This window comes from Acomys russatus, chromosome 3, assembly GCF_903995435.1.
Source record: "Acomys russatus chromosome 3, mAcoRus1.1, whole genome shotgun sequence".
NCBI classification, from domain to species: Eukaryota; Metazoa; Chordata; class Mammalia; order Rodentia; family Muridae; genus Acomys; species Acomys russatus.
The window spans coordinates 9,964,608-9,990,379 of record NC_067139.1 but is presented as its reverse complement, the minus strand read 5'-3'; the positions used below and the strand labels follow the sequence as shown (position 1 = coordinate 9,990,379).

The following is a 25,772-nucleotide window of genomic DNA, read 5'->3' as shown; positions in this document are numbered from 1 at the left end:
CAAGGTCCGCATGGGGACAGACCACACAGAAAACTTAGGAGCTTTGAAAACTTGTTTCTGTTCACATTTTTGCCTTTAAGAACCATGTTCAGCTTGCATCAGCTTATAAAAATGTACACAACTCTCACACACACTTGTGCAAACACATGCACAACACTCTCAATGCACACTCAGTTACACACTATACAGGCACATACAGTCCATATATGCACACTCATATACATTCTCATATATGTGTGCACACGTGTAAATGCATTTTGATGGGTGTGCACACTTACACACACACACACACACACACACCTTTTCCTATAGCTTCTAATAACATATAGCAAGAACGATTTGATGAGATAAATTTAAAATCAGTGTTCTATGAATGTACAAAAGTGGGGCTATTTTTGATAAAAAGGGCAACAATTTAAAAGTTAACAGGTGTACAGAAATTTTTTTCTTTTAGGTTTTACAAGACAGGGTTTCTCCGTGTAGCCTTGGCTGTCCTAGGCTTGCTTTGTAGACCAGGCTGGCATTGAACTTACAAAGATCCACCTGCCTCTGCCTCCCCAGTGCTGGGATTGAAGGTGTGCACCACCATGCCCACCTCAGAAAAGTTTATATGGAGAAATATTTTGCAGATTCACTTGGGAGTCAGAGGAAGGTAGATCTCTGTGAATTCAAGGCCAGCCTGGTCTACAAAATGAGTCTAGGACAGCCACAACTATTACACAGAGAAACCCTGTCTTGAAAAAAAAAAATAAGCTGGGTGTGGTGGCGCACGCCTTGAATCCCAGCACTCAGGAGGCAGAGGCAGGCAGGTAGCTGTGAGTTTGAGGCAGCCTGGTCTACAAAGTGAGTCCAGGACAGTCAAGATAACATAGAGAAACCCTGTCTCGAAAAACAAGCAAACAAACAAATAAACAGGGCTGGAGAGATAGCTCAGCGGTTAAGAGCCCTGACTGCTCTTCCAGAGGTCCTGAGTTCAATTCCCAGCAACTACATAGTGCCTCACAACCATCTATAATGGGATCTGGTGCCCTCTTCTGGCCTGCAGCTGTACATGCAGGCAGAGCATTGTATACATAATAAATAAATCTTCTTTTTAAAAAAACAAACAAATAAACAAAAAACTAAAAACTAAAAAATAAATAAAATAAATCTCAGTATAGCATGCAGAACTATAAATCAAATATTACATCTCTACATTTCACTTATTTTTATTCCTAGTTTGCTCAAGGAATACATTTTTTGTTCTCTCTCTCTCTCTCTCTCTCTCTCTCTCTCTCTCTCTCTCTCTGGATTTTCAAGACAGGGTTTCTCTGTGTAGCCTTGGCTGTCCTGGACTCACTTTGCAGACCAGGCTGGCCTCGAACTCACAGCAATCTGCCTGCCTCTGCCTCCTGAGTGCTGGGATTAAAGGCGTGTGCCACCACGCCCAGCTTGTTCTCATGTTTTTGTATACATACTTGGTCTTATTTTGGCAAAAGAAACCTCTAAGCAACAAGCACCAACAGAAACCAAAGATAATAGCACCTCGAAGATGGCTTTATAAAGTTGGACAGCCAACTTCTGTTGTAACTTGAAAACCTATTTATGCCACTTCTGTTGTACCAGAGATGAAGCCAGAAGAGAGCATCCTTCCTGTAAGCATTGCTGGATTCTTTCCCAGCAGGTGAGTACTGGCAGTTCAGTTTCTTTTGTTTCATTTGAAATTACCAAGTGGGCCCAGGGCCTGGCTCTAAGAACACTGGCTTGGCTGCAGGAGGACACTTGATGGAGAAGGTGACACACTTTCTGTCTGGAAGGACATGGAGCGCCAAGCATCCATGTTTACATTAGAGGGACACTTAAGCCCGGCTTTGGGAAGCATACTGATGATTTTTAACGTCATGCAGAGATGTAAGGAAAGGGGGAAGGGTGCTGGGAAAACACAGCTCAGCGAATTGGGAGGCGGTGGAAGTATGGGGGATAGCAGGGACGGGGTCCAAGTCTGGTGCCACCTGACCTGGCTAGCTTAGGATGACCTGCATGGGGTCACTTTACACCTGCCTGTGTACATCCCTCACCCTACACCACACATGTCTGTATACACAATCACGCAGATGCTTCTAAGAAATAAAAAGGATTTATGTTCCCTTCGCAGCCTCCGATGGGTCAGCAATATTTAGAAGCTGTACTTGACAGTCAAAAGGAACTGCAAGTCAAGTCATCCTGCAGGTGTGTCCAACCTTTTGACTATCTATCTATCTATCTATCTATCTATCTATCTATCTATCTATCTATTTATTTCAAGACAGTGTTTCTCTGCATAGCCTTGGCTGCCCTGGACTCACTTTGTAGACCAGGCTGGCCTCGAACTCACAGAGATCCACCTGCCTCTGCCTCCCGAGTGCTGGGATTACAGGCGTGCGCCACCATGCATGGCTTTTGACATTTTGACACAATATCGTCATCTACAAAGTCCATGCTCCAGAACTGTGCAATCTAGATACCAACAAAACCCACAGCACAATGCCATGATGTCTTAGGGGAGTTTATGGTTTTGAGTTAGGCTGCACTCATGCATTAACAAGGGGTGACATACCGGCTCCAGCGGGGGACCACACCCCCATGCTGTCTTCACACTCACCCATTTTTCTCAGTCTCAGTGTCTGAGAACACGGAGTCTGCTCCTCCTCCGACACGGCAGACCTCATCACCGTCTTCTTCATCAAAGTCAGAGGTGTTGAGGAAATCAAAGCTTTCTAAAGCACTCTCAACTGTCAGACTTAGGCTGGAGGACCTGCTGCGGCTGCCTGCTGCCGGTTTGCACTGCAAAGGCAGAAGGTACCAGGGAGATCATCAACACAACCGGGGGTAGGGGTGGGGTAGGGGTGAGGTGGGGTAGGGGTGGGGGTGGGGCGGCACCATAGGACTCATGGCACCTGTAGGAAACGTGACACTTTCTTACAATTTTCCAAGCCTTTATTGTTTTGATTGGCACTTAAAGTCTTTATCTTGAGAAAAGGACGTACAAGCACAGAGAAAATGGCACAACGGTTGTGATTTATTCTAACAGAATCCAGAGGGAAGTGCATGGGAAGGATGGAAGGGATAGGATTCGGGGAGGGGGGGGAGTCACTGGAGGTCATGGGGGGGTCACTGGGGTTTTTGGCAGATTGTCAGATCTACCTCCACTTGAAGTTGTATAATAACGACTTTTAAAAAATGACAGCCTGAAAGTCTTGGGAAATAGAAGTGACGTGTTCCTTTGGTGTAGCGCTCATCACTGACTAAAACAGAATGAGCAAGCCGGTGGCACTCAGGATGCTGAGCTGGGAGCTCCATTGGAGCTCATGCATTCAAGCATGAGGCCAGCCTAGGCAATGGAGTGAGACTCGGTCTCAAAAAAAAAAAAAAAAAAATTTTTTTTTTTAACCAACCCAGCATACAAAATTTTAAAACTACTGAGTCACTGCTGACTGTTAACCAGAACCAGTGTCTGCTGCTGAGTGATACTATCTTCAAAGTGGAGTGCTCTGTCTAAAGCATCTAAAGTGTGTAAAGAATTGACAAAATGAATTCCAGAGAAGGAAACCGCTCAAATATGCCTGCCTCGGGCTGCCTAGGCAGGAAGCCCCTCATCACCATGTTACTTTCAAAGTTGCTTCCCCCCGCCCCCAAGCACTGAGGAGCAGATAACCGACTAGGGCACGATGGGAAAATAACCCTGCTTCCCTTGGAGGTCTGCTTTAAAAGGAACTCGTCCCATCACCGCCTCTGACCAGGCCCTGGAATTGTGGGGACAAGTTTCATTTACAGCAGGTTGCAGGACAGACAGGCTGACAACGCCAGTGGCTATGGCCTGGAGAAAGGGAAGCATGTCCGTTCATTCAAGAGGATTTGAGGTGGGTTGAACAGGACAAGTCTTGCGAAGAAGACACACTAAGTGTCCTCTGTCCGGCTAGGAGGAAGCCCTTGCTGATTCTTAGCACAAGGTAGGTAGGGCCTTTCTTTCGGGGATCTGTCCCAAACACTTGGGGTGGCACAGAAGCACACGGGGAAATGTCTTTCACTCTTTTAGATCACGGTTGTCTCATTCACCCTCGGGGACCTCCATCGGGGAAGCAGCATCATTGAGTTTCTCATCCTAGGAATGTGAAGGAGGAAGAAAAAGAAAGAGCATTGTCTGGCGGAAGCCAAGTGCCCCAGACCTATGCTCCCAATGATACTGTCACCTCGGGGAGAAAAGGGGAACGGGGTGGGGTTGGATTTGGGCCCATCTTTTGAGTGTCCTTTTCTAAGCTAGCCATCTGTGTAGCGAGATCTTGCATACAGCTCAATGATGGCTTCAAACACTGCTCACAGCAAAAAGACAGGTTGGGGCGGGGGCGCGATTTCACTAGGGTGGTGGTATTGGAGCAGTACTGGACCAGAGCAGACTGAGCCAGGAAGGAATCTGAGATCACCAAGGTTTTTATAAAATGGACAGTTAATGAGCTCAGTGTATCCTGCTGAGCTGAGCTACTAATCAGTACCGTAGGCTGGAGGCTGCTGAACCCTTACCCCCCTCACTGAAGATTAAACCCAACCACTCTCCTCAAGGGCACCTTCTTTAGTGTGGTCAGTGTGTGCCTCCGCTCTTTGATTATACAGCAAAGCTAGTCAATCATGCAGATGAGACGCGAAGCAGACGCCATCCACGTGTCCTCCATATTTGAGCCCTGACTGCATGTTTTTGAGCGGTGTTCTACAGACAGCATTATGAGTGCCCTTCCCTGCTTCTCAGAGGCTCTGGAGTGTCAGAGGCCTACATCATCATTTTCCCTAGATACAAATCTTGTCTGGAACTCAGTCAGTATGAGCAAAGGGAGAGAAAGAAGATGGCCAGAAATTCTTGAGCGTGTAGCTCCTGATGTCATTGCAAAGGCCATAAGACCATCTTACGGAGAGTCAAGGGGGCTTCCTGTGGGATGACTCTCCGCTTGCTGCAGCAAATTTCAAGCTTATTTATTTCTTGAGGAATCATATGTGACCATTTGATCAGAGCAGGGAGACAAAGGTTAAATACACGGCCATGTAGTCTTGTCCTCCTAGCCTGCATTTAAAAAGAGTTTCCACCTTGTCAGGTACAGGTACCAGTATGTCAGGTGCAGGTGGAGCCATTCTGAGGGAGCTGGGATGATTCCATCGTTAAGATAATCTGTTTGAAGAATGTCTACCCTCCCTCCCACCTTCACACCTTGACCTTATCTGACCACCAGGGATGGAAGAAACTGTCTTTGTTGGAATTTGTGGCTCACTGGCTTCTAGCATATGAGAGCAAGGGTGAATTGTTACCGATTTCAGCCCCTAAGCAGGTGGTGCTGTGAGAAGAGAGGGTGGCCCCTCACCTTGGGCCTACCTCCTCTAACCTAACCTCCCTAGTACCCCTAGGAAGGCCCTAACTGCTAGGAGCATTTTGAGACCACGATGAACACCAGTTTTCCACATTTTGACTTTATATGCATGTGGAGATAGTGGGGGATGTGCATGCACACATGCATGAGGGTGTGCATGCACATGTGGGTGTGGGTACATATGTAGGACAGAGATCAACCTTTGAGGTGCCGTCTTGTTTTGAGTCAGGGTCTCTGTCTAGCATGGAACTCACTGAGTAGACTAGACTCTATGGCTGGCAAACTGCAGTGTCCTTCTTCTGGGGTTGCTGGGATTTCAAGCCATGCTTGGCTTTTTTCTATGCATGTTTTGGGGATCAAACTCAGGTCCTCTTGCTTTCATAATAAACTCTTCACTGTTGGGGCCCAGGCTTTCTCTGAGGCCCTCCATGCAGGGATATAGTTCCTTGACTAAAACCAGGAATACGCTTGGCAAGGCCAGTAATGGCCTGGTCCCTGGGCCTTCTGGAAGCTGTGGCTTCGGATCCTGAGAACCCAACGCTCCCCCACTAAGGGGTGATGGTTATCCGTCCCAACACCACGTGGCACACTTGAGATATCCTGTGTTTCCTTTAGCAACATTGCTTTATTTGCTTCTGGCTGACTTTGTCTCATTGTATTATAATTTTCTGCTGAGCCTATTGCTTTTTTTTTTTTTCCACTGAAAACTGTATATTAGATGCTGTATTTCTTAACAGGCCTGCTTGGTGTAAGACATAACTTGTGCAAGACCTCTTGATGCCAAAGCTTCCTATCTTCTTTATTTTCTCATCCCCAGGTCCCTCCTCTCAGGCAAGTATCACCAAAGAACGACCAGGTCCAGGCCACTGGGTCATTGAGCCATCTCCCTATTCCTAGACCCGATAAACCAATTCCCAACCAATTTGGCTAAGCTCATTTGTTGTCAGGAGAATAACAATTGACAGGAATAAGTGAAATTACAAAGAAATCACCTCCACTTATGTAGCAGTTGCACATTGGTTCTGTGACAGGAGAAGATTGGTTATCTTAAATATAATGTTGGTTCAGGATGCATTTTTCCCCCAAAATGAATCATATTTTTCAGAAAGGTACTTACCTTGAGAACATCATCCAAGTGTGTGACTTCTTGGTTCAGATCCCGGAACTCTTTGTATTGCTCCTTGTGTGGGTCTAATGCAAGGAAGAGTCCATTGAAGGCGTCTTCCAGGCTTCCATCGAGAAAGGACCGGCCAGCCTCAGATTCGCTACCAACAGAGCCTTCAAAGAAAAGCTTCTCGGAGGTGATGGGACCCTCTGCTGAGGTGAGCCTCTTCACCAGCTGCTTTGTGATGTTTCCCTCAAAAGTGTCCAGCTCCACAGGCTTGAGCTCAGAGGCCTCATCTGATGCCTGTAGGAGAGCCTCGGCCACACTGTTCTCCATAAACAGGCTCTCAGCACCGGAGCGTGCAGCCATGCCAGGCTTCCTGGGCTCTGCTGCATCACTCTTCGGGTAGGACTTAGGCTCATGCTCCTCACCCAAGGAATTCCTGGAAGATGTTGAGCTGTTGTCCTCTGTGCCCTCATTCTGTGAGGACAGGCTGCCGTTGGTGAGCTCGGCAGGGGTGATGGTAATCTCCGGATGAGCTGAGTGTGAGCTGGAGGGAGAGGTGGCTGAGCTGGAGGTGAAGGCACAGTCTCCATCCTGCAGGTCACTGAAGCTGAGGGACAATGGCCTTTTCTCCTCTCTTGCCTTTCCACTTTCAAAGATGTCATCTGGCAGATTGGACTGTGGAGAAAGATACGACACGACCACGTTTGGTATGACTCATCTCCAGACAACAAGGAAGGCAAACAAGATGAAAGAAACATTTCGATGTTAGCCATTTAGTGTGTGTGTGTGTGTGTGTGTGTGTGTGTGTGTGTGTGTGTGTGTGTGTGTGCGCGCGCGCGTGCCCACGCAAAGGAAAACAAGGCATTAGCAACTGTTTCCATTCGTGGGTCTAGGTGAAAGTTCATTGTTGGATCTAGGTAAAAGTTCATGGTGCTGTTCTTAGGTTTGACAGTTTTCACATGCATGTAGAGGGTGAGTCGGGGATGTTGCTTATTTCTCTCTGTAACCTGTGTACTCGTGGCTATTCTGGACTCACTTTGTAAACCAGGCTGGCCTCAAACTCACAGAGATCTACCTGCCTCTGCCTGGCGAGTGCTAGGACTAAAGACCTGTACTACTATGCCCGCTGCCCGCCCGCCCCCTCCCTCCCACTACCACGCCTCCCTCCCTCCCTCTCTCTCTCTCTCTCTTTCTCTCTCTCGTGCGCGTGTGTGCGCGTGTGTGCGTGTGAGCATGTGCACGCATGCGTGCGTGTCTTAAAAGGCCTTGCAATGCCATATTCTTTTGCTCCAAAGATGAGATATTTGTTCTGTTTTAGTTCTCAACAATTATCTTTTGAAAAATATCTACCGACAAATTCCAAACTCTTGAAACACATTTGTTTAGCTTCTATAGAAACAAAAAGAAGGAGACTTATGGGTGGAGCATCTGTCTCCCAGAAGGCAAAGCCCCAGGCTCTTGGAGTGTCTGGAAACAATTCTCTGTCTAGCAAGCCCTGCCTCAGGTTCCCTTTGTGCTCCAGGCGGCTCTGAAGAGAGAGCTCAGACAGCACCAGGCAACTGAGCCAGGGCAGCCACTCAATGGGCTGGGCATCTGCCTAGCATGTGTGAGGCCTGGGTTTGACGATCACACAGGAAGGGATTTCCAGACAATCAAGCAACTGGCCTGCTGTCTTGAGCAGAGCAAGTTCAAAGTGAGCATCGTCTGTTGCCCAGTTTTCCCTCAGGCTGGTGTATCCAAACTTTTGACACCTTGAGATGACACCATCATTTACAAAGTTCACAAAATTCTTGTCAAGAACTCTACAACTGAGTTTTTAAAAAAAATTGCAAGAAAGAAAAATCTCATAATGTCTTAACTAGATTTACGGTTTTGCGTCAGGCTGTGTTCATAGGTACGTACTTTGCCTATAGAAAAAGCTCTCCAGGTATCTGAAATTAGCCTCTTAGAAATTGCTTCCCTCCTCTTTATATTCCAGGTTGAAAATTTAAATTTTGTTTTATTTTATTTTGTGTGTGTATTACATATGAGCATGAGCCTGGGAGGTGGAGGTCAGAGGTCAACCTTCTGTGCTTAGTCCTCATCTTTTCCTGTGTCTGAGACAGCTTCTGCTTCGCCATTGCGTATAGCCGGGTAGCTGGCCTGTGAGCTTCTCACAATTCCCCTGTGTCACCGTCCATCTCACCACAGAAGCGTTGGGATTGCAAACGTATGCAGCACCGCACGCAGCTTTCTGTGAGCTCTGGCTGTCCAAACCCAGTCTCTCATGTTTGCACGCCAGCTGCTACATCCACTAAGGCACCTTCCGAGCCCTCAAGTGAGACTGAAAAATTGCTTATTAATTATTGGTGTGGTATTGGTGTGCGTGTGTTTGCCAAGGTGTACGCGTGGAGGTTAAGAGACACCAGTGAGTGAGCTAAGAGTGTCAAGTGTGTGCTGCAAGCACTTTTACCCACTGAGCCACCTCGTTGACTCTCCAGATTGGGCTTCTAAAGACCAGCCATTTCTCTGTATCCATCGATTCTAAACATGCAGAGCCGACCAACCACACATGGGAAATACTGGGAACATCTACACACTTCTCCTTGCCGCTATCCACTACAACAGAACAACTGTGCGCCCCCCCCCCCCCCCCCCCCCCGGCATCAGTTACACTGTATTAGGAATCATAGTTAACTCATAAGGAGATAATCTGAAATACAGGGGTAGAGGGTAGGGTGTGTACATAGGGTCTATTCAATCACTATGCCATTTGATGCAAGAGGCTTAAGCCTCTGTGGATTTGGGCATCTGATTGGGTCCTGGCATCAGTCCCCTGGAGACACTCAAGGATAGCTGTACTTGGTAAGCATTAAGCGAATGCCTGTTTCGGTTGTATATAGAGTTAAGAATTTTCACAGTCGTGCTAGGAGTGGTCCCAGTGAACAGTGACAGCAAGTGAGCGGAAGCAAGCAGGACAGAGGGTGTCCTTCTCTGAGCCCTCGGAGGCAGCAGGCTTCTGTGCACATCTTCCTCCACTCTGCCTGAGTTCTTCCCCTGACTTCACAATCTCTTACACACTTACACCCCTAAGTAAAGATAAGAGGGAAAGTCTGGAGGAACTGATGGGTGAAGGATCAGAGTCCCAACTGCTGGGCCTTCTCTGAAAAGCACTTGGACCCTTTACTGGAGGTCATGTTCTCCAACAGCCAACAATTCTGTGCAGTCTCACCTGAACTCCTGTGTGTAACTCCTTGGTTGCATCAGGGGTAGACTGCTGGCAGAGGGCTGGGTGGCCAGGGGTGCTTTGCACTTACATAAGTGGTAAATACTGAGCTGTACTAAGTTCAGATGCTGTGCTCACATGGACTTATGGTCTATGAAGGACACACACTTACCAACAGACACACCACAGGAAGGAGATCAAAGTGGGTAGTATGGCTGCATGTCTCTAAAACTATCAGGAGGATTTGCAGATAGCCAAACTTTCCAAAGGAGCTATGTGCTCATATCTACCTGGCTACCTGATGACCTTGCAAACTACCCACACTGTTTGGGAGAAAATTCACTAAAATGTGTAATTGCAAGACTACCCCCTTGCTTCCCAAGATTGCTCATCCCTCTTAATCTCAAAACAGTTTGACTGTTATGGCACCAATCACAGTTCTTGGTGCACCGGGATGGAGGGATGAAGACTCCAGGTATCAGAGTCTTCACAGACACAGACATAAGATTCCTCTTAGCTCTTGACTAGATTTGATTTTACTTTGGCTGAGAAAAGATGCATTGGGAAATATGTCAAGAGATCAATGCCCTAGCAACGAAAAAGATGGCTCTAGAACCCAGCCATGGAGACTGGTGACACAGAGGACAGGGGGCAGAGACATATATGAGTTCTTAAAAGAATGTGGGACATTTGAAAAGCCGTGGAAGACACCGAGGGACAGAGTGGAGAGGGAGCAATGGGTCTGGCGTGGTGGGCTGTGAACAAATGAAAATGGCTGCATTTTCTAAAGTGTACAGGAAGTGATCCAGTGTTTTCTAATCTCGCTTACGTCATGCTGTGCAAGTTCTACCAACTTTCCCAGGAGAGCCGGTGTTCATGGTCAACTTGAGAAAATGAGGATCATAGTGGAGACCTACCTTTGGGCATGCCTGTGAGAGTGTTCCCAGGAAGGGTTAACTGAGGTGGGCAGAGCCATGGGACAGGGACTCAGACTGAAGAAAGGGAGGAGGTGGGTTGAGTACCAGTGTTCATCCCTGCTTCTTGACTGCTAACACAATGCGACTGGCTACATCTTAGGCCTGCCACCATGCCTGCTCCACCATGTCCCTGAAACACAGCAACTCTTCCTGCCTTAAGGTGATTCTTGCCAGGTATTGTGTCACAGTGGTAAGTAGCTTCAAGACTCCTGTAGCCTTCCAAGGCACATTGCATGAGCGTGAATGCCCATCACGTCCATAGCTCCTTGTACAAGTGTGTCAGACTAGTGGTTTTTGGTATTATTTTTATTTTTACACATTTCCCATACATTCTTCCTATTTTCCTCAGAAACTCCATGAACATTTACATTGTCCTTTTCACCTTTATTTTTAGCTCAAGGAATTATTGTTGATATAATTATTGTCGTTGTTATTGTTATTATATTATCCAGAAGTCTTTTAATTTCCTCTCAGGATAATTAAAGGTGACATTTATTCTTCCGATGAAGAGCAGAGCATGTCTCATATGTATATGTGCTTGGCCATGTATTCTCTTAAGCATAACATGTAATTCATAAAAATAGGCTAGCTATTAAATTTCTATGAATTCCAAAGGTTCTTTTATTAGTGCAGGGTGGAATGAACAAATAAGACAGACAGTTAAATAGAAGCAGCTATGGCGAAGTCACCTCAAATTCCCCTGAGTCCCTGAGTGCTGGCTTTTGGAAGTAAACCAGCTACCTCCTGAAATAATTTCTTTCTTTTTCTTTTCTTTCCTTTTCCACATAGGAACTCAGCCCCTGCAACTGACCATGCAGTGGAGGGTGACCTTGAACTTCTGACCCCCTTGACTCTACTTTCTGGGTGCTGGGATCATAGGTGTACCATCACATCTGGTTCGTGTGATGTTGAGTGTAGAATCCAGGCCTTAAGGCTGGATGTACCAACTGAGTTACATCCCCAGTCCCAATTCTATTGTTTGTTTTTAAAAGTGAAAATCTTGTTACCATGGAGGGAAAAAAACAAACAAACAAACCACAGCATAAAACCAGGAATTGTTGGAAAAGGAGGGCAACAGAGTTGCATGCAAGACCATGCTCCCCACCCCAAGGACAGGACAGTTACCATCACCCAGCAAGCAAGACAGGTGAGACAGGAGAGTCATGCTGGGCTGCATGCACATCACTACAGGCGGCCCACACTCACATAGAATTCTAGCAGGGCCTTGGGGTTCAGGCTGAGGGAAGGCAGGTCACCGACAGAGTGGTTGTGGTGCAACGTGGCAAAGAAAGTGTCTCGCAAGGCACTCAAGACAGACAGCCGCAACCACCTCTTCAGAAGGCAGGGCGAGATGGGGAGGTTAGTGGAAAGAAGCAGGTTAACAGGGTTTCCCTTGGTAGTTAGCAGGGCTTGATGACGTCAAGCAGGCGCCATTCAAACACACTTGAAAAGATTCATGTCAAAGAATGCTTCGAAAACCTACATGCCATTTCCTAGCCAAAGGTAGAGTGAGGTAGAGACAGGCAGAGGAAGCCAGCCCTGGATTCAGAGGGCCCATTGTGTCTCAGGACATGGCTTCCTTAGTCACCGCACAACGGGGGTGACCTCTAGGAACATTTCTTCTTCCCGTGTGTTTATGAGTGTGCTGGGCACGCATGTGCAGATGTGTGTGCGTGCTTAGATGCACAGGTGAGGAGTCCCAAGGTTGATAACAGGAGTCTTTCTTGGTTGTTTCCCCACCTTGCTTACTGAGGCAGGTCCTCCATCAAATCCGGAGCTTTGTGATATGGCTAGTTTCACAAGCTCGCCTGCTCTAGAGACTCCCATCTCGGCCTTTCCAGGCTGGAATTACAGGTGGGCCAGCACACCCATGCAGCACTTCTGTGTGTTTTGGGGGTCAAAATTCTAGTCCTTGTGCTTGCATAGCCAGCACTTTAACTGAGGTGCCATCTCCCTATTATTCAAAGTCTCTGATGCGGACGGTACACACTTCAGAGTCTCCCAGAGCTCCCCAGCCTTATCATCGCTATGCCAGGAATCACACTGAACTTACGAAGAAGGGGTGGTCTTTGAAGGTAGGAGTTTCTGGGGTGCCCTGGCTGTACATGGACATCCTCCGCTGGAGGGCAGCTGTCTTGTTCCCAGGTCCTGACGACGGGGTTGTGTCCTCCACGTCAAAGGGACTGTAAAACAATAGGTTCTCAGGTCAGCAGATCCAGTAAAAATCACCTGTCGGGGCAGCTCAGAGAAGCTTTGAGCGTGGATGTGTCAGCTTGCCCATGGGTGTTAGAAACGTGAGTGGGTTGGCTGCTCACATGTATCAGGATGTTGGGGAAACCTATAAAGACTGCTCTGAGATTTGTCTGGGCAGACAAGTGACTAGCAGACTTTCCTTCAGTGGCTTCAGCTGTACTGGTTGTTGGCCAGTGACATCCCACCACCCAGCAGGGAGCAGTGACCTTGCCTTTGAGGTGTTGTTCACCAACGGCCACAGACTGGGAGCACAGAACAGCCAGGCATTGGGCATCAACACTGTTTCCATGACAGGACAGCAGGGTCTTGGCTGTTTCCACAACCGCCTTTGATTTGTAAAGGAGGCCTCTGACCCAAATATCCGCGTGACACATTTACTCACAAGGTAAAGAGCTATTCTCTTTCTCAACAGGTGACTTTGAAAAAGAATACATTTCTTTAAAATCCCTTTAAAAAAAAAAAAACTGTGTGTGTGGGACCAGAGAACAACATTAAGTGTGAGTCCTCTTCTTGAAATTTCTGAGAGTGTTTCTTGTTGGCTGCTCTGTATAGCAGGCCAGCTGGCTCATGAGCTTTCTGCAATTCTCCTGCCTCACTGTAGGAGTGCTGGGATTACAGACATAGGCTACTGAGCCTGGCCTTACATGGGTTTTTTAAGTAAACTCAGTTCCTCACTCTTGAGTGGCAAGTACTGGCCATGCATACAGCCATCTCCAAAGGCCTTACTTTACTTGACTTTTTGAGACAGGTCTTATATGGCTCAGGCTGGCCCAGAATTAGCTATGAAGCTGAGGTTAACCTTGAACTTCTAAACCACCTGCTACTACCTCCTGCATGCTGGGGTCTCGGACGTGTGCCACCACACCAGGTTATGACAAAAAAGGAGGCAGGGGAAGAGGAGAGTTAGGCAGACGTTCCGCCTGGTGAGCGTAAAAGACGGTGGTGCTGCAGTTTGGGTGTGGCCACACTTTCATGAGATACTGTGAGGCATGGACTGGCTGGCCCTGGACAGCTTCAGCCATCAGCACTTGGCCTTTCTGCGACAAACTTGGGAAAAGCAACTTACTACCAGGTGATTTCCAGGTTCAGTTTGATGGTCCCAAGGTCATTGATGTCAACGGCCACCACCTGGGGGCGGGCTGCAAACAGCTCTTTGGTCTCGCAGGTCACGCTGCCTACCAGGATGTGAGTTGCTAGCCCTTTGAGTTCCGTGACCTGGTTGAGAAGATGAGAGAAGAAAAGGAGCAAAAGTCTTATCTTCATTTTTTTTCTCTTAGTTAATTGATTCCTTATTTCGGAAATACATGTGACAGTTTTTTTTTTTTCTTTTACAAGAATGTTACTTTGTTACAGTTACTTTGTCTCGTGCCTTTGAGAGCAGCTCACCTAGGAGAGGCTTTGCCCAGAGAGAAGCCTATGGGACTGAGGGCCCCCGCCCAGGGATACTAAGAGAGACACCACTGTACCTTGATGGAAATGAGGCCAACTATGAGGGGCAGGAAGAGTGTTTCTTCGCCATCCCAGCTCTGTTTGCCGTTCACTTCTATTTTGCCCTTCAGTTTCCACCTCTGCCGGCCATACTTCATGAAAATCTGGGGTGAAGACATCAGGCAGCCCCATGGTTCACCAGACTCAGACTCCACCTCTTCCCACCCCCCCCTCCACCCCCGTTGCCAAGGTCCAAGAGCCAGGAAACAGCCACCTGGCCTTCGTTCCCTCCCTTACCCACCAGTCTGGGCTCTCCATGGAGCTCAGAAGGATAATAAATCAATAATCAATTAATTTGTTTCCTTGAAACAGGGTCTCACTATGTAACCCTGGCTAACCTGGAACTCAACTACGTAGATCAGGCTGGCCTCCAACTCACAGGGCTCTACCAGCCTCTGATTCCTGAGGGCTAATATTAAAGGGACATTGTTTGTACATCTGGCTTAGTCAAGAGGTGCATTCTGCTTCGCTAGCTGAGGCTGTGGGAATGTCTTTAGTAGGAGACCACAGCAGGAGCTGGGGATTTGCCTCAGCATCTAACAGCGTTTGCTGCTCTTGCAGAGGACTGAGGTTTGGTTTGCAGCACCCACATCATGGTTTATAGCTACTTTAATTCCAGTACCAGAGTATCCAACACCCTCTTCTGGCCTCTGCAGGCACACAGCATACAGCCATGCATGCAGGCAAGCACTCACACACATACACTAAGAATAAATAAACCTACATAGATATTTTAAAAGGAGGTCATAGTGCTGTCAGACTGTCCACACATGCCCAACTGGCCATTTACCCTGCATCAATGTATCAGCCATCAGAACTTGCGATCTGCTAACCCTGGCTCCTTTAGAGAGCAAAACACAATCTCCAAGTCTACTTGTAGCTAGAGGAGAGAGAAATAAAGAGTTCTCCCTGGTGAAACCGGGAAGGGCTGAGACTTTCCACGCTGGGCAGAGGGGGCAGTTGGCGAGAGTGACCCGAGAGCCTTTGCAAAGAGATGATGAAATTGTCATGCGCATTCTCTTTGGAAGAAGGGAAAGACAAAAGGCCTTTTTATTTTAGGAGGGTTTTGGTTGTTTTGTTTTTTTGAGACAGGGCCTTACTATGTGGCTTAGGCTGTCTCAATAACAATCCCTTCATGCTGGTTATAAGTACATTTTTTTTCAATAAAGAAAACTCTATAATCAGGTGCCGGCCATGTCCAACTTTTGGACATGATCAGATGACTTGTCACACACAAAGGTCATACTTAACAACTGTGCAATTGAGTTACCAAATATTTTCACACACACAAAGTTTATCCTCTAATGTGTGAAGTTTACATTTTTTGTGTCAGGCCAAATTTATATTCAGTTGTGAGTTGGACATGCCTGGTAGGTATTACTAATTTTCAGTCATAAGACTTTGGCTCAGTCATGATCTTAGATTTTGGATCAGAAAGAAAAATTGCTCCAGTGGACAGCTGGGAGGTCACTTGGGTGAGTATTAGTCTATTCTATCAGATGGCATTTGTTGAAGAGGCAATGCCCAATTTGTAGGTGTTAGGAATTATGTTGAGCTTATGTGAAAGACTGTCCTTTCAGCATTGGGAGAAGAACGTAGGGATGAAGGGCCCTGGTTGTTAGTGAGCCGAGCAGCATCAGCATGGTACTGATGGGGCACGTGGAACAGTCATGTTCCATATGTGGGAGACTTCACGTTACCCTCCAAACTCTCTCACTGGCTCAAAACGTTAAAAGCAGAAATAATAACAACTGGAGCCAGGCCTGGTGGTGCATGCCTGACCTCCTGGCTGAGGCAGGAGGAGCCCCAGTTCAAGGTTAGCCTGAACAGCTTTCTGAACGGCTGTTTCAAAAATAAACAGCAGGGGTGGAGAAATGGCCCAGCCATTAAGAACACATACTACTCTTTCAGAGGACCTGAGTTCAGTTTCCAGCACCCACATCAGGCTCACAACTGCTTGAAATGCAAGCTTTGGGTCTCTGTAGGCACCTGCACTCCTGTGCACATCCTATACAGGCGCGCGCGCACACACACACGCACACGCACACACACACACACACATGCACGCACGCGAGCACACACACACACACACACACACACACACACACACACGCACGCACATTTCTGAAAAAGTAAAACATTGATGGAGCTCAATGCTTAGTATGCACAAGTTCCTGGCTTCAGTCCCTAGTGCCAGAACAGCAGCAGCAACAGCAACAACAGCAAATAAAACCATGCCAGCCCCTGCCCTTCAAGCGCTCAGTGCCAACACGCACACTGACATGTTACTCACTTCATATTGGTCTCCAGGACAGAGTCGGGCAAAGCCAGCCAGACCTGTAATCAAGAGACTGGGTTGTGAGGTACAGAACACATTTCCTCTCTTTAGAGGTTAAAAACGCAAGTAACACGAGAAACTGGAGAAAATTCAGGTCACAGATTTGGGATCATCTTTGGAGAAGAGCCTGTTCAGGGGGATGTAGAGAGATTAGATTCCACCCATCAAAGCCAGCAGGGACTCTCTGTGGTGGTGGTGGTGGGGGGGGTGGTGGTGGGGGTGGTGGGGGGGGTGGTGGGGGGTGGTGGTGGTGGTGGTGGTGGTGGTGGTGGGAGGGTTCTCAGGACTGGGAAGGGCGTTGGGTGGTTAGGACTATGTGTACCTTTGGCAGATTTCAGGACCAGGCAGCAGAACCAGAAGGATCTATTATTTCACTGATTAAACTATTCCCATGAAAATAAACTGGCCTCTTGGTTTTCTTTCTGTCCCAAGATCTGGGACACTAAATTCCTCCCTTGTGAGTCCTTGTCCCCAGGCCCATCACTTGCCTGTGGCACACTCATCCCTCTTTTTCTCATTCCTTTTATACAGCACAATGATGCCACTGTTTACCATTATGAAATTGCGAGACTATAATGTCCCCCAAACTGGTGATTAAGAAAGACAAAGCTGGAGAGATGGCTCAGTGGTTGGGAGCACGGACTGCTCTTCCAGAGGTCCTGGGTTCAATTCCCATGTACCCACATGGCAGCTTATAGTTGTCTGTCACTCCAGGATCCAACACCCTCAGACAGGCATGCAATCAGAACACCATAAAAATATAAATGAATAAATAAGAAAACAGACCAAATCCAACCAACCAACCAACTGCCAACAGCCTATAGGCTCGAAAGAAGAGGTATGTCTCAGCGTTATCATTGTTGTGATGAAATACCATGACCAAAGCAACTCAGGAGGGAAGGGTTTATTCGGCTTAAGCTTCCTGGTCACTGCTCTTCATTGAAGGGAAGTCAGAACAGGAATTCAAACCTGGCAGGAGTCTGGGCCTTCTGCTCAGGAATGGCCCCACCCACAGTGGGCTGGGCCCTTCTCTGTCAATCACAAATTAAGACAATGCTTCATGGTTGGCTCATTTTCTCAAATGAGGTGACCTCCTCTCAGATGACTTTAGCCTGTGTCAGGTTGACAGGACCAGCCAGCACAAGGTGGCTTTCCCTCCCTGATTGCTCCACTTCAGGCCTACTGTGTAGCTCTCTGCTTGTCAGAATAGATGGCTGTAATCTTGGGCTTTGGTCATACTTTTCCTTCTTCCTATAGTTACCGAAAGCCGACTGTGTGAGGGTGAAAGTATTTATTTGCACTATTTTTCATGAAAAAAATTTTATGACAAAAATTCCGGTGAAAATTTTAGCACAGACGTTTTTCATGTATAACCCGAGAATCTTGGGAGATGTTTGTCGTGTATTTGTATATGCCAGTGCATGCATGTGTGCCCATGTATGTGCCCGTGCTTGTGGAGGCCGGAGTTCAATACTGATACTGCCTTCCTCAATTGCTTCACCCACCTTATTTTTTGAGACAGGACCTCTAACTGAGCCTGGAGATCGGTTAGATTGGCTGCCAGAAAGCACAGGGGCTGACCACCCTGTCTCAACTCCCCTGCCCCTTCGCCTGCCACCAAGCTGGGATTAAAGTCACATGACACTATGCTCAGCTTTTCACGTGGGTTCTGCAGACCCAGACTCAGATCCCTGTGCTTGCTTCATGCTGTCTTCCCTGCCCTGGGTTGTGTTTGTAGCAAACAGCATTTTACTCATGTAAGCATAACAGAGACGATGTCACAGTGTGTGCTTTACCTTCAACGAACGGCTCAACTAATAGGTTGTGAGAATCTTGAATGAACCAATCTGTTTCCGGTCGGCCTATGGACATGGCTATGAATAAGGTAAATCCAGGAAGCTTCAAAGCGGACCCAACTTTTACCATCACTTGTCAGTAGGTGGCAGCAGCTCACCAGCTTGACATGCCTTTTAGCTGGCGAGCCCATCCATCTAGGACCAGCTCTCACTAATAATTAGGAGCTAATGAGCCACTTAGGACGACCCACTGTAATAAAAGCAGGATTGGAGGAAGCTATTTTCATGAATAGCTCTGGAGCAGTTAGGCTTTTTTTTTTTTTTTTTTTTTTTTTTTTTTTTTTTTTCCATCCCCACAAAAATACATCTGAAAGAAAGCATCACTCACTGGCTGGCTTTTATGAATCCGAAGGCTCATGTGCTCATCCTAAAATCCTGATTTACCCTTTGAAGGTCTACAAATCATCAGCTTGCGGGTAACCCACTGCCTGTTTACCTATGCAGTGACAATAGCTGGCCATGGACCATGATGGATAAGGTGGGAAAAGGGGCCGAGGATGTCCTTTGACGAACCCCGCCCCCCTTCTCAAAATTACTAGAAATTTCCTATTTGAAGAACTTCACGGGAGAGGGAGGGCCATGGCCGTGATGGATGTGGGCCTCGGTGCCCGTGTAATGAGAACACTTTGTTGGTGTTCCTTGCAAGGCATCTTCCCGTCCTCTGGTGACAGTGATAACGGCAGAAAAGCGGCGTTCATGAGGAACCAGTTCCCGGAAACGTTTTTCAAAGCTCTCCAGTGATGGTGTTTATGGTGCAGGCTGCAGAGAGAGCACCTATGCTGGAGCGGTGGCGGTGACAGTGACAGCCGGTCTCTGGGGCCTGGCAAGGGTTCTTTCAATTCTGGCCGGAAGCCCTGCTAGGGCTGTTACCGCTGTAGAGAACTCAATGTTTCCTCATCTCCTTGGCGGTAACTGTTATATCAGCTAAGAAGTTTCCATTATGGCCACTCGGAAACTGTCCCTCGGTTCCCTCACATGGGTCTCCCATCTTCTGGATCTTTTAACTTGCTCCCCTGTATTACTAATGTAACAGCGCTTCCACAGCCTGAACCGAGGGAAGGGTGCTGCCTCAGTGAGGCTGTGTGAACACCGAATGTCCCCAGGCTTATGGTCGAATGTTTGATCGCCAGCCAGGTGGCTTTGGCTTGGAAGGTTAGGGAATCTTCAAGGGTTAGGGCAGGTCTAGAGGGAATCAGATACAGGAGGGTGGGGCTTGAGGTTCATAGGCCTGCTCTGTTTCCGGTCCCTGCTTGGCTTCCTGATGCACTTTAACCCCTGCCTCAGCTGCAAGCCCCTCCAGCTACCACAGCTCCCTCTCCTATAGTGGACTGAGTTACTCCAAACCTTAAGCCACAACGAATCCTTTCCTTAAGTTGTTTCTCTCTGAGAGTTTATCACAGTGGAGAAAAGTTGCCGATAACAGCCACAGGGCGGCTAAACAGCCACACAGCTGCCCACCTGGCTTCCTGTGCCACGGGCTCCATTTGCTCAGACATGGTTTGGTGAGAGAAGTCTTCCACTGTTTCCCACTTCTGCCATGACCTTCCTCAAAGTGCCACCTCCTACTTTAAGGCAAGTTGCCAGGTACCTGACCGCTGTGTATGTTAATACAGGCCTTCTGCTTTATGGGCAGGTTTCCTAACTTCCTGGTTCGGAGTTCTGAATCCGGTCTCCTTAGCTGGGGGATGGGGGGAGGGGAGCACTCGGGCTTTTCAGAGTCTGGCCTAAACAGGTGCACACAGCACTTCTACAGAGCACAGGGGCCAACAACACTTTCCCTGACAGTTTGGGTAGCTTCCCCACCTTCAGGAAGGACTTTCAGCTTATTTGTTCTAGCCAAAGGCTATTTTAGGAAGCTCCCTCCACCTCCAACCCTCCCCTCAGTGTAAAACTTCTCTTAATTTTTTTTCCTCTTGTCTTGTCTTCTTCCTCCCTCCCTGCCTGTCTTTCTTTCATTTCTTTCTTTCTTTCCTTCTTTCTTTCATTATATAGACTGTGTCTCACTCTGAAGGCCAGGCTGGCCTTAAACTTACAACAATCCCCCTGCCTCAGCCTCTAGAGTGCTGAGCTTAATGCATGGATCACCAAATCTGATTTAATTTCCCTTTTTCTTTTGAGACATGTTATTATGTAGCCCAAGCTGGCTTTGCACACAGACCCACAGATCCTCCTGCCTCTGTTGCCAGCCACCCCTCCATCTACCCTGAGCTTGGGCTTCCACAGCAGTTTGGTCATGTGATTCGTCCAGTTGCCCATGCATGTTCACTGAGTGAGGTGTGCTATTCAGAGGTTCCCCCAGACCCCGTCCCCCATGCCCAGACAACTGCGGTGTCCAGGGGTCGTCATGAGGTTGCAAAGGCAGGCATGCATAGCTTAGTACCTCTTGCCCTCATGCCATCATCAGCACCATCACCAGGACAACTGCCTTTCATATTGTAGTTATTTTTGGGGCTGAGCAAAAGGGAAGTGTGGGAGGGTGTGGTGGGAGGAAGTTGAGGGTTGTCAGATCTGAGGCTCTGATGAAATTAGCTGGGTTTGGACAGGAGGGTAGGGATTGGGCGTGTATACTAATCAAACAAAATGGACAGGCAGTGCCTCATGGGAATCTATGATGTCACAGAAGCTGGAAGGCCTTCTCACTTCTTTTGTGGAGGGAGAAGAAGATGGTGGTGGTGGTGGTGGTGGTGGTAGTAGTGGGGTGTGTGTGTGTGTGTGAAATCACAGATGTAGTTTCTGGGTTTTTCACTTCAGGAGGGTAGATGTGATACGCAGCCAAGGAAGCATATGAGAAAAGTGGGCAGAGGGACAGCGGAGCAGACAGCTCAAATGTTCCCTACCTCAGACCAAGGCACCTGGTTCACAGCGGGTGGCCAGGACATCTCCACCTCAGCAGAATCTGACTGTCATCTCCTTACCTAGGTCCTCCAGGTTTGAGATTTGGATCATGTGGGTGGGTGGCAGTCGAGTTCGCCTGCCATGCTTTTTGGGTGCCTATGTTTTACGGTGAAAGGACTCCCCTCTCTTGGGAAAACCAGCATTTAAACAGTGGTTGATGGTGTCTGCTCAGCCATTAGAACCTCTTCATAATGTGGCATTGAGGTGCCCACATACTGCATCTGTGATGGCTTATTTCCATGGTCAAATTGCTTGAATAAAACACTGCCTAGAAGGCTGGGTACAGTGGTGGGTGACTGTAAAAATGCCCTTTAGACATGTAAAAATAGCTTATTCAGGAACCCCTGAGGTTGGAGGGTCTCCCCTAGGATCCTGACCCTCACTTATGTTGGAGACTGAGCCTGACCTTTAGCTGAGATATGCAGCACAGGTGAGCAGCCTTGGGGAGATAGCAGGTGAGCAGCCTTGGGGAGATAGGCTTAGGGCCGTTGCAAGGAATTTAGAGCGTGGAGCTTGTGCGATGACCCTCAGCGTAATAAAATACATTTGTTATACCAACTACACAGATATAACTTTTGTTAGACCAACTACGCATATCTATCTTCTTGCCTGAGACAGTGACTATAACCCTAGTGCCTAGTGAGTAGTTAGTGGTAAGAATATTGAGAATTCAAGGCTAGCTTCAGCTGTTAAGCAAATACTACAGGTGACCCTGCCAAGAAAGAAGGGTGGGAGGGAGAGAGGGAGAGAGGGAGGGGCTGGCCCTGAGAACTATTGAGCTTAACCCTTTGGATGTGTTGGTGAGGGTGTTTCCAAGGTTAATTAATTTAGAAGGTGAGACCCACCCTGAATGTGGGTGGCCACATCCTGTAGGCTGGGGTTTTGGGCTGAATAAAACAAAAAGAGGGAAGTGAGCGGAGCACCTGCATTGTCCTTTCTTTGCTCCTGGTCCTAGGAAATTTGAGGGGTCTCAGCTGCAGATGCCCACAGCTATGAGCTCTTTTATACCCACACTGCCATGGCCAACTGTCCCTGCTTCAAACTCAAACGTCCTAAGTAGATAAATAGACAGATGACTAAATGACAGTGCAAAGAGGCCAACAGGCAAGTCTAGAAGGTAGGACACGCTTGCAGATTAAAGGGTGCCCGTCTGACAACTGATTGTAGCACATGGACCTTGTGTGGGTCCTAATGGAAGCAAAGCAACTGTAGGAAGCATTTTGAGACAGCTGGGGATATCTTCAAAGGAAGTAGGTTACTAACAAAGGCTTGTTAGTTTTGTTAGATGTGATCATGGGACAACGGGACATGGCACTGCCGTTACATAAGATGGCCCTATTCTTTCAGACCCGTCCTGAAGTTTCCAGGTGCTGGCTGAGATATCTGGCTTCTGTTCCTCTGGAGTTTTCCAATTCGTCATCAAAAGGGGAAAAGAAAAAAGAAAATATGGCAAAACCTTGCTGATTACTGAACCTGGGGCGTGAGTTCTGAGGCTGTCTGTTTCACTTACTGTATTTTTATGTCTGTTTCACATAGGCCCACAGTAAACCCCGTATTCAAGTGTGAGGGCAAGGCTCAAGGAGAGACTCATCAAGACATCAGCATGAGTGGGAGGGCTGGAGAGTGGTGACCCTATAGCATGCCTTCTTATGAAGCTCTGGAGATGGTGCCTTTACCTATCTCTGTAGAAGATTACCTTTCATCTTGATGGAGAATTCTCCCAGCAGGCTCTCCAGCTCCGCTTCAATGGTGCACATGTTCTGCAAAGAGCACAAAAGATGGTGTTAGACCCACTCCCTCCACACTGCAGCACAAGGCATTTCAGTAGTGACAGCATGAACAAGAGGCATTTTCCTGTTTGCTGTGCTTACATACACAGTATAGCCATCGAGACCCAGGCTTCCAGTACACAGGATGGCTGGGGTTTAGATGGACTAGGTAAATGATATCCAAATACTCAGACAACTCCAAAACGCACATGACAAACTTGGGGCTGTAACAAAAGGCGGTACTATTGTGATGGGGGATCAGGCAGTACGCACTACATACTACATAGGAAGAGATCCATGCTCTGAGTTAAACAAGCTGGGTCAGCCACTCTATAGTATGTGCCTGTTTCATAAAATCATGCTATATACCATACATATATATGTATTTTTTACTTGCTAAATTAAAAATAAGGAAAAAGCAGCCAGGCATGGTGGTATGTGCTTGTAATCCCAGTAGAAGGAAGGAGAGAGGCAGACTCCTGGGGTTGTTGGCTGGCCAGCCTCACCTACTTAGAGAGTTCAGATCAGTGTGAGACCCTGTCTCAAAACAAAACAAACAGAAGCCAACAAGATGGGTGGTAGCACCTGGGAGGATGACAGCTGAGGGTCTTCCTCAGGTCTCTATAGCTGCCTCTCTCTATATCACACACACACACACACACACACACACACACACACACACACACACACACACACACACACACCCCACACACATTTGGGCTAGAAAAAGAGGATAGGAGTTTGATTCTGCTCAAGTGAGACAGACTTTCTAATGTGATGTATTGAACCTCCAGACTGGCCCCCCCCATCTAGTAGGGGGTCTCCTCCTCCCTGTGGTGATGAGGAGTGAGAGGCTGAGGCTGAGTCTTACTGCCCCAGTACCTGATGGCCTAAGGGGGACAGTTAGAGGTGGACTTAAAGTGTCCCAGGCAGTGTCTGTCCCCAGTGAGGGCCTCCTGCAGCTCAGCCGGGGCAAGCTTTGGAAGTCTCTCTACTACAGCAAGCAGAACTGTCCATCACTCTGTCTACAAACTTCTTTCTCTTGGCTGGCTTCACTGAGGGCTGTGCAGGCTGCCATTCTGACAAAGTCAAGGCCACTCAGTGAGCACCCACAGGCACAAGGGCTCCAGAGAGCATATCTGAAAGGCCTGAGGCCCCATTTCTTCTTCTTCTTCTCCTCCTCCTCCTCCTCTTCCTCTTCCCCCCACCCTCTTCTTCCTCCTCCTCCCTTCTCCATTCTGCTCAGCACTGTCACTCTTGTGAGACACGGGAGAGTGGCATCACCCTTCCTGTGGGAAGTTCTCAGTACTTCAGAGAGCTTGTTAAATCTGGGAAGCATTTCCTCAGGTCCGTGCTTTGAGTAGCTTGAAGTCATTCAAAACAAAATCTCACCACTGCAACACAGTTTGTTTCCTCACAGCCTGGGGCCTCTCGGCAAGTTGCTAGACACACCAGACATGTCATCAGGCATGCTGTGACTGCTACTGCTGTCTCAAGAACTCAGGGACCATTGAGGCTGAAGTCACCCATGCTCAAAACCTACCATGGATGCAGGCAAGCATGAACACTGTTACATACGTGAAAACATGCCGGGACCTGCTGCTGGGATGACAGCTGGGATAAAATCACTCATGGTTTTCACTAACTTGTTCATTGGGGCTGTTGCTGCATCCTGTAATTTTGGTGTGCTCACCAGGCTGGAGAGATGGCTCAGTGGCTGAGAGCACAAGCTGGTGTTCCACAGGATCCAAGTTCAGTTCCCAGCACCTACATTGTGACTCAAAACCACTTGTAACTCCAGTTACAGATGATCTGGTGCCCTCTTCCAGCCATCATTTAATGGCCTGGCTATCTCCAAAGTCCTTTATTTATTTTGAGACAAGTTCTTTTTTCTCTTTCTTTCTTTCTTTTGTTTTTCAAGACAGGCTTTCTCTGTGTAGCCTTGACTATCTTGGACTGCCTTTGTAGATCAGGCTGGCGTTGTCAAACTCACAGCGATCCATCTGCCTCAGCCTCCCGAGTGCTGGGATTACAGGCATGTACCACTTTCCCCAGCTTTGAGACAAGTTCTCGCTATGTGGTCCTAGCTGGTCTGGTAGTCACTCTTTGGCCCAGGGTGGCCTGAAGCTTGCAGTAATCCTCCTGCTTTAGCCTCCAAGTGTTGGGATTACAACTATGCCCATCTTATTTTATGAATTTAAAAATATTCTTCTGTAAAAGGGGAATTTAGGCAAAGAAGAGCCTAATATTAAATCATGAAAAGCTAAAGACTTCTTTGGTCCAGACAAGGGGCAACCGAGAGCAGAAAGGGACCTGAAAACAGATGCTTAGCTCTGAGAACTGCTCACCAGATCCTGCGCAAGCCATGCCTTCACTGATGACATCTGATCTCTGAATAAAGTCTCCGGGGACAGTGAGAAGTGCAGCTTCAATAATTCAGTCCATTCATCAAGGGCATGCATTAGTGTTAGGTGACCCCTAGGGGCCGTGGAAACCTCCCTGTCTTATGAT

General features: G+C 47.7%; 1 protein-coding gene across 2 annotated transcripts in view; it reads right to left on the bottom strand.

Moving 5' to 3' along the window:
* Ripor2 (RHO family interacting cell polarization regulator 2) overlaps positions 1–25,772 on the bottom strand; it is a 207,742-nt gene that overhangs the window by 23,601 nt on the left and 158,369 nt on the right. Inside the window, exons 8-15 of one of the 2 annotated variants that reach the window (XM_051169326.1) lie at positions 23,189–23,252; positions 16,697–16,740; positions 14,382–14,507; positions 13,982–14,130; positions 12,716–12,845; positions 11,869–11,994; positions 6,487–7,155; positions 2,621–2,802 (exon numbers count right to left, since the gene is read on the bottom strand). In XM_051169326.1, coding sequence (XP_051025283.1) covers positions 2,621–2,802; positions 6,487–7,155; positions 11,869–11,994; positions 12,716–12,845; positions 13,982–14,130; positions 14,382–14,507; positions 16,697–16,740; positions 23,189–23,252 — 1,490 coding nt within the window. The remainder of the gene's footprint in view (positions 1–2,620; positions 2,803–6,486; positions 7,156–11,868; positions 11,995–12,715; positions 12,846–13,981; positions 14,131–14,381; positions 14,508–16,696; positions 16,741–23,188; positions 23,253–25,772) is intronic. The other variant, XM_051169321.1, reaches the window with a different exon arrangement.